The sequence below is a fragment of the Micropterus dolomieu genome, linkage group LG18 (assembly GCF_021292245.1).
Source record: "Micropterus dolomieu isolate WLL.071019.BEF.003 ecotype Adirondacks linkage group LG18, ASM2129224v1, whole genome shotgun sequence".
Classification (NCBI taxonomy): domain Eukaryota; kingdom Metazoa; phylum Chordata; class Actinopteri; order Centrarchiformes; family Centrarchidae; genus Micropterus; species Micropterus dolomieu.
In genome coordinates this window covers 50,832-59,698 of record NC_060167.1, presented here as the reverse complement: position 1 = coordinate 59,698, position 8,867 = coordinate 50,832, and the positions used below count along the sequence as shown (strand labels likewise).

Genomic DNA, 8,867 nt, shown 5'->3' with positions numbered 1-8,867 from the left:
GGGGCGATAGCAACAGACGGACATGTGGCACACCTGAACACAGCGGTAAAGGGGGAATGTCGATTCTGTGGGAAAAAAGAGGATTTGGAGCATTTGTTTTTAAAGTGTGAGAGATTAAATGGTATTTTTAAATTGCTTGGGAGCTGGTTTAGGAAATTTGATGAGGAGTTTTCGGATAGGGTGTTTATTGGAGGAATCAAATATTCATTTTCAAAAAGGAAAAAAATGTGTCTTTTAAATTACCTAATTGGAACGGCTAAACTGGCAGTGTGGAAAACACGGAAAAATAAAGGTCTAAAATTGGCAACTATAGATCCTGAAGAGATGTGCAAGCGGCTTGTAGCGGGGAGGCTTAAGATTGAATTTGCGTATTATAGGTTGACAAATAATTTATTTGGGTTTTGTGAGATATGGTGTGTTGATGAAGTGTTATGTAAGTTGCATGAGGATCAGTTTGTTTTGAAGTTTTAAAAAAGGAGTTTTATTATAAGAGTACAAATGGTTTTATGGTGATGGTTACTTTGTTCATAATTTTGAAGTAAAAATGTATAAATAAAGGTATTGTTAAACCTCAACCTCTCTCTCTCTCTCTCTCTCTCTCTCTCACCTGTCTCTCTCTCTGTAACTTGTCTCTCTTTCTGTGACCTGTGTCTCTCTCTCTCTCTCTCTCACCTGTCTGTCTCTCTGTGACCTGTCTCTCTTTCTGTGACCTGTGTCTCTCTCTCTCTCTCTCACCTGTCTCTCTCTCTGTAACTTGTCTCTCTTTCTGTGACCTGTCTCTCTCTCTCTCTCACCTGTCTCTCTCTCTGTGACCTGTCTCTCTCTCAGGGCTGTCCTGGTATGTGCCTGGGGAGAAAAAGGAGCGGATGCTTTGGGTCCAGACGGTTTGGTTGTTCATTCAGATGCTTTTCCTCCTGAAACTCTCGTCGATACTCTCGGAGCCGGAGACACTTTCAACTCCGCCGTCATCTACACGCTGTCAAATGGTAAGACATAACTGTCCAACTGTGAGACCTGTCCAATCCAATTTTATTTATGTTGCTCCAGTTCATAACAGAAGATATCTTGATGCAATTGTAAGCTTCGACAAAACCTCACTAGCCCAGCAGTACAACATTATCAAGTTCTTTGAGATGGATCAGATTAACTTAGGGGCGGCCCGTTTATCGGAAGGTCGGCGGTTCAATCCCGGCTCCCCCAGGCTGCATGTCGAAGTGTCCTTGGCCAAGATACTGAACCGCGAATTGGCCCAGTGTATGAATGTGTGTGAATGTTAGTTTCTGTTTGAGCACTTAGGCTCAGTGAATGAATGTGAGTGAATGGTGAATGTGTAAAAGCTCTTGGCTATACAAATACAGAGCATTTACATTTACTTGTTCAAACATGTCATTCCTGTTGCCGGTAGGTGGTGCTATGACAATAATAAGGTCTGGCGTGTAGATGTCTTTGAGGCAGGGCTCTTATCTAACATGTTAAGTTTTGTTTTTATAACAAAAATTAGGGCCATTTCATTTCATAAAGCACAAAAACAAATGTGGTTTAGTTCATTAAGCACACACAAAAAGACCGTTTAGCTGTAAGTTGGAGGACGATCTGTCTTGTTGGAGGACGGTCTGTGGGATCAGATGATGATGATAAAATTCTGTAGATTCACAAACTTAGTGGTTTCTTTTGTCTCTTATTTCTTATTGCTCCTTCTTTTTCTTTCTTTCAACGTTTGTTCCTGAAATCACCTTTTTCAATTTTTTTATTTTAGCACTGTGTCTGGGACGTTTATTGAGCACGCCCCCTGAACATTTGATGTAGCCTGGTTTCACCAATCTGGACTGTCTTGCTAACATACTTAACAAGTCACACATATTAACATACTATATTTCTAAAGTAATGTAATTGTTGTAATTATTATTGAAATTAGCATTGTTTTTCTTATGTGTGTATTTGAATGGCTCATTTAAATACTGCTGCCTCCATTGTGTTTGCTCCTGCTGCCATCTATGCAATAATTTTTAGTAAATCACCCATAGCAGGTACTAAAATTGCACGTGCAATATTTTAGAATGCACACGCAATTTAGTGCTCTTTATTCGGGATGTTAGTAAATCAGGCCCTGAGTCTAGTAGGTGATGCTGGATTTGGATTTCCCACCAAAGTTTTGGCAGCAAATCAAGAGACCAGGAGTTTAACCCTACGTGATGAATGATGTAAACTCAGTCACAGCTTTCCCTCCTCCGCCTTCTACAAACCCTTTGCGTTACCCCGGCCTTTCCAGCTGATGGACGTCCTCGGTTGTTTCCCCCACAGTGAATGTAGCCCGGGGTTTGTTTTAGGAACATCTGTTAACCTTGTTAACCTAAGATGTTTTTTTTATGAACTCGGGTTCATGCATGCCTCTGAGTTACTGTAGCAGAACACAGAGTCCATGTGAACCAGTGAAAGTTTTGGGCCTTTTTAGGTTTATTTACAGCTACATTACATAACAAAACAAATACATTTCTCATATACACCTGGGTGAGATCGGATTATGGAAGCTGTGCTGGTCTAAGATCAACTACTTATTCTGAGTGAGTGCAGCTTGAGGTGAGAGGATGAGCAGGATTCTGCAACCACCTAAATAAAATGAAGTAGAACCGAGAACACCAGTTAGTGTCTGTCTGTCCCTGTCACGGCTTTTCTTGATGAAGAAAGTGAACAGACTGCTGTTGTAGTTTCATATTAAACCCTCAGTCGTGGTGAGTTCACTGCCCTCAGATCAGACCCTGCAGATCTCTTCTCGGGCGTCGACCTGCAGTCTGAACGTAATGTTTCTGCTTTCTGTCTGTAGGTGGAAGTTTGCAGGACGCTCTGACCTTCGGTTGCAGAGTCGCTGGCAAGAAGTGTGGTTTCCATGGTTACGACGGCATCGCCGGACAGTTCACGGCCGTCTGACCGAAGAGTTAAAAACAACGATGGATTCAGAGAACTGTGGTTACAGTCTGAGGTTACTCACACTGTCAAAAATGATAAGTTAATGATGAACTGACATAAAACAATAAAACAAAGACCTGATTTAAATAAATTTCACTTTGAAAAGTGAAGCTTCATAAAAAGCTTTGACCAGTTTGTGTCGATAATAACTGATGTATGACTGATAAGCTGATAAAGTGATAATCAGTGGTACATAACTGATAGTTTACGGTTTGGTTATTGATTGAACTGTTGTTACCTGAAATTAACTATTAACAAGCTGCTAACAAAATTATTGCTAAGTGTTGATGAACTTTGTGATGCTGTGAGATTAAATAAGGATGATCTTGTTAAAATGAGTTTATTGCTGAAGTTTCTTTTACCTGATGAGAATGAAACACGCGCACACACTTTCTGTCTGAGTTTGTATTTAATGAACTAATAAAATAAAAACCACCTATGTAATGACTCCCGCTCTGTGTATGACCTGAGAATACAGCTGGGCCTCATGACACAGGAGGAAGGGAAGTAAAGAAGCTGAACTACCTGGTAAATTCTGTAAATATCTGTTACTTGATTCCAGCTGTTGATGTACTTTAGTGTGAACAAGTTAGCATAGCCCTGATTGAGCCAAACTCCATTCAGAAAACAATCAAAATTTTGTTTTCTTGTCGTCTTTGCCATACAGACCTGACCAAACATGAAGTCAGACTTTTAACAAATCAGCATCATGGTCTATTTATTTCTGAATCATTTTCATCAGTTTGTTGCAACAGTTTAGGTTTTTATTTATGTAGTAACCCAGACTAGCCCAGGAGGGATCCCACGTGATCCTGCAGTGAACACGTTCAGGTGTTGTAATCAGACAGGTGAGCTCCTGTTGGTGTGGACAGGTTGAAGGGGGCGCCACCTGCAGGCCTGACTCCACCTACACGCTCACCTTTATCTGCTTGTTTATGTCTGTATGTCATGTTTCCATGGTTACAGTCCAGCTTACAGGGAAATGAACATTTGAAAATTCAGCTTTGTGCAATGACTTTAACATGTTTGACTCACTAACAGTCTGGTTCACACTGGTTTACTGTAATTTCACCACAACACTAAATCGATGTGTTATACATGTTCAGGATTATTTTTAATACTTCATATTTCCTGTTGTGATTCTGGTTAGAGCCAGCACACACACAGCATGATAAATATGGTAAGCAACTCTTAATTTACGGTCATCTGACGCCATCTTTCCCCAACATTAACCACATTTCCCAGTTGTCTCTTGTTTAGTGATGCTAATTTAAGTGACGTAAGTAAAGTACTTATTTTGACCCAAACCATGATCTTTTCCTAAACCTAAGTAGTTCTGCTGCCTAAACTTAATCAAACTGCTACATTAACCATTAGCTTTATTTTGAAAGTCTAACTGGACGTTTCGTGCGTCATGTGCAAAAACAACACTAAAGGTACTTGGGGCGGCAAAAAATGATACCAAGGGGTCTGACAAAGCGTCCGTATGCGGCGCCCGGGAATGACAACAGGTTGGTTTTGTTTGTCTGATAAGAGGACAACACGTATGTGCGTAACCACACAGGTGACATATTTCACACCAGTACACTGATGTTGGTTAAAGGTGAAAGAAACACACTAAATAAAAATGGATGTAAAGAAGTGTTTTGAAATTCAGCTCAGAGATTCACACAATGAGTTTTTATACAACACTCTGAATGTTAACAGAGAGATTTCCAGGATCCACAAAGCAACAAAGGTCCATGTGATTTAATGTTGTCCCACAGTGAAGGGCTGTGTGGTAAGACTGAACCCTGCAGCACTAACTGACAGCTGTCCATCATGAGTTCAGGTCTGACATTACAACCTGTTCATTCAGTATTCATCACACTGGTCCCAGTTTAACACTGGGATTAAATGGGCAGATATTGGATTTATGTCAGTGCACCTGAACGCACCGTCTCAGTTCACGGAATGACCCACTTGGTGAGGCCACGCCCCCTGGAGGGGAACACAGCGGTGTTATACTACATGATGTTGTGATTCAGTGTTATACCTCCTCAGTGTATTTAAAACTAATGCAAATATAACTAATAACTAATATTTATGCAGTAGATGTACTACAGTCTTTCACATATTGACAGTGTTGTATGCCACAATATATATACAGTATATTCTACATACCAGTGTGTATGTGTGTTTTTATAAATATATATATATATATATATATATATATATATAATAGGAGGTGATGTCTGGCTCCCTCGATCTTCCCTGTCGTCATTTCTCTGTCATTTGCTGATGTGATTGTATATATTAACATATTTTTATAGATGTTCGCATAGTGTAATATATATTTACATTGTGTGTGTATATGTATATACTGTTTATTCCTATATATATTTAGACGGTGGTGGTCTCTGGCTCTGTCTCGGTGTTCCCTGCAATCATTTCTCTCAGTCCTTTGCTGAACTGAAGATTGGCTCCGATCACGATGAAACCCTGCAGAGATCAATACACTGCTGTCAGAACTAGGGGGCAGCACTGAGTGAGTATATCACCATAATACACAGACCGTTTACTATCAGAGTACAACATGTAAAAACTTGTGTAAACAGACTTACATTGTGATATTCAACAACCTCCTCAATGAAATCCATCCCATCAGCTAGAGGAATCCGAACTCCTCTCTTTGTCCAGTCTGAACACACACACACACACACACACACACACACACACACACACACACACAGTCTGTAGAACGTCTGTAGAACGTCAGGGCCACAATGTGTTACAGTAGAAACCGTGCTGAACACTTACTGTTGATTAAAGGAACCACAGACATCTGCAACATGGTCTTCAGAGGAACCTGCAGAGGAATCAGCTGACAGACAGACGAGTTCTTACTGCCCTGATGTCAGAGTAAATGCTCGTATCTCCGCCTCTATCTAGTTAATGTTGTAACTTGTAGTATAAGATGAAGTAATACACAGAAGACACTTACTGCCAGAGATTCCAGTGCGGATTGATTGGAGAAGATTTTAAACCTGAAAGAAGAAAACCGTTTTGGTCAGAGTGATGTGATCAATAACAAACAGCGAGAAATCTGGGGTTTTGGGTCTCGCCCAAGGACACTTGAACCAGCAGACCGGTCGACCTCAGAGTTGATGTCAGATTTGCCAAGTTAGAGGACATAGTCAACATTTACAAGAGCGGTGTTGTCCACTCTTACTGTTGGTTGGGTAAATGGCTGGTTGGGTGGAGGATGATGTAGGACCTGGGTCTTGATGTTTAATGCTAGGCCCAGGGCTCTGAATGTCCTGGCAAAGCTCTGTAGGTCTTCTGCGGAGTGTGCTGCGATCAGGTGTTGCTGACTTTCCTCTTGGCCTTGAACTTACTAAGGTTGCAGAGCCTGGTGTCAATTCGGTACAGGACTGGGATCCCCTGTGGCAGCAATTGAAGATGGCAAACTGTGGGTGCAATAGTGCATCCCTGTTTGACCCCTGTTTCCACAGTGAAGGGCTCAGACTGTGATCGACATACCGTTGAAGCCTTCTTATGCTTCTCATGGCAGCCGTACCTTGATAGTATGCTCCACAGAGCCTGGTGGTTTTTGTTAGGTCTATGAAGGCCAAGTTCAGGTCCCAGGTAAGGCTGCCTTTGTTCATGAAGTTTGGCTGTAAATAATGAGAATGCAGGTGGAAAGAAAACCACCAATGGAACCTCTAACGTTACGCCAGCATGCCAATGTGGCTGCGGACACGAAGAAGACGACAGTGAGGTGGAACTTGAGCCTGGGCTAGCTAAAACACTTTAACACTTTTACTGATGACTGATCAACTAATGACTATTATTGAGAAACTCGATTGTCCGGCTAAAACAGTCCTCTCTCACTTCAAAGAAGTGAAGAGGGCTAACAACAGACCTGATGAGGTGGAGGCTAGAAGGCCACAGAGTTTCTCTCAGATCTCATAGACCAGCTGGAGAACATAAGAACAATGAAAGAACATACACATTTTTAACATGCCAGAGAGGTCTTGAGCTGTGGAGTCTGAAACTGTGGGGTCTGGAGCTGTGGGGTCTGGAGCTGTGGGGTCTGAAGCTGTGGAGTCTGGAGCTGTGGGGTCTGGAGCTGTGGGTTCTGAAGCTGTGGGTTCTGAAGCTGTGGGGTTTGGAGCTGTGGGGTCTGGAGCTGTGGGGTCTGGAGCTGTGGGTTCTGGAGCTGTGGGGTCTGGAGCTGTGGGTTCTGGAGCTGTGGAGTCTGGAGCTGTGGGGTCTGGAGCTGTGGGCTCTGGAGCTGTGGGTTCTGGAGCTGTGGAGTCTGAAGCTGTGGGGTCTGGAGCTGTGGGGTCTGAAGCTGTGGGGTCTGGAGCTGTGGGTTCTGGAGCTGTGGAGTCTGGAGCTGTGGGTTCTGGAGCTGTGGAGTCTGGAGCTGTGGGTTCTGAAGCTGTGGGGTCTGGAGCTGTGGAGTCTGGAGCTGTGGGTTCTGGAGCTGTGGAGTCTGGAGCTGTGGGTTCTGAAGCTGTGGGGTCTGGAGCTGTGGAGTCTGGAGCTGTGGGTTCTGAAGCTGTGGAGTCTGGAGCTGTGGAGTCTGGAGCTGTGGGGTCTGGAGCTGTGGGGTCTGGAGCTGTGGAGTCTGGAGCTGTGGAGTCTGAAGCTGTGGAGTCTGAAGCTATGGGTTCTGGAGCTGTGGAGTCTGGAGCTGTGGGGTCTGGAGCTGTGGGGTCTGGAGCTGTGGGGTCTGGAGCTGTGGAGTCTGGAGCTGTGGAGTCTGGAGCTGTGGAGTCTGGAGCTGTGGGTTCTGGAGCTGTGGAGTCTGGAGTTGTGGGGTCTGGAGCTGTGGAGTCTGGAGTTGTGGGGTCTGGAGCTGTGGAGTCTGGAGCTGTGGAGTCTGGAGTTGTGGGGTCTGGAGCTGTGGAGTCTGGAGTTGTGGGGTCTGGAGCTGTGGGTTCTGGAGCTGTGGAGTCTGGAGTTGTGGGGTCTGGAGCTGTGGAGTCTGGTGTTGTGGGGTCTGGAGCTGTGGGTTCTGAAGCTGTGGAGTCTGGTGTTGTTGGGTCTGGAGCTGTGGGTTCTGGAGCTGTGGGGTCTGGAGCTGTGGAGTCTGAAACTGTGGGGTCTGAAGCTTTGGGTTCTGGAGCTGTGGGTTCTGGAGACCCCATGAGTTAACATTTAGCTGTGATGGCTGACAGAAGTGTATTCTTGGTTTCCCCAGTCGGTCAGTTCCTGTATGTTTAATATGTTGGTTAACGTCCAAACAGGTTTCAGCACTGGAGACCCAAACCAGCGTGACCAGTGTGTTTGTGTGTGTGTGTGTGTGTGTGTGTGTGTGTGTGTGTGTGTGTGTGTGCATACCTGCGGAGGTCAGCATGAATAGCCAGACGTTTTCCCGTCATAGAAACTTTGGCGTTAAACTTTGTTTCCTGCAGAACAGAATGAAAATGAAAACAGCTGTTGATGTTTGGATTCTTAAGTAACTGACCTTTAAAACTGGTTAAACTGGTTGGGTTGGTTTGTGCGTACCATGGTCATGCTGTTGAGCTGGACTGGAGACCTACCTGGTTAAACTGGTTAAACTGGTTGGGTTGGTGTGTGCGTACCATGGTCATGCTGTTGAGCTGGACTGGAGACCTACCTGTTTAAACTAGTTAAACTGGTTAAACTGGTTGGGTTGGTGTCTGCGTACCATGGTCATGCTGTTGAGCTGGACTGGAGACCTACCAGGTTAAACTAGTTAAACTGGTTAAACTGGTTGGGTTGGTGTCTGCGTACCATGGTCATGCTGTTGAGCTGGACTGGAGACCTACCTGGTTAAACTGGTTAAACTGGTTGGGTTGGTGTGTGCGTACCATGGTCATGCTGTTGAGCTGGACTGGAGACCTACCTGTTTAAACTAGTTAAACTGGTTAAACTGGTTGGGTTGGTGT

At 44.1% G+C, this 8,867-nt stretch overlaps 2 protein-coding genes across 5 annotated transcripts in view; one reads left to right on the top strand and one right to left on the bottom strand.

Moving 5' to 3' along the window:
- The window catches only part of khk (ketohexokinase), a 23,703-nt gene extending 20,292 nt beyond the window's left edge, over window positions 1–3,411 (top strand). For all 4 annotated transcript variants that reach the window (XM_046075889.1, XM_046075891.1, XM_046075892.1 and 1 more), the window contains 2 exons: window positions 829–986; window positions 2,822–3,411. In XM_046075889.1, coding sequence (XP_045931845.1) covers window positions 829–986; window positions 2,822–2,925 — 262 coding nt within the window. In that variant the 3' untranslated portion in view covers window positions 2,926–3,411. The remainder of the gene's footprint in view (window positions 1–828; window positions 987–2,821) is intronic.
- Window positions 3,355–8,867, bottom strand: part of LOC123956876 (phospholipid transfer protein) — an 11,600-nt gene continuing 6,087 nt past the window's right edge. Inside the window, exons 5-9 of the mRNA XM_046029371.1 lie at window positions 8,296–8,454; window positions 5,948–5,990; window positions 5,764–5,827; window positions 5,568–5,644; window positions 3,355–5,445 (exon numbers count right to left, since the gene is read on the bottom strand). Of these exons, the coding sequence (XP_045885327.1) occupies window positions 5,347–5,445; window positions 5,568–5,644; window positions 5,764–5,827; window positions 5,948–5,990; window positions 8,296–8,454 (442 nt within the window). The 3' untranslated portion in view covers window positions 3,355–5,346. The remainder of the gene's footprint in view (window positions 5,446–5,567; window positions 5,645–5,763; window positions 5,828–5,947; window positions 5,991–8,295; window positions 8,455–8,867) is intronic.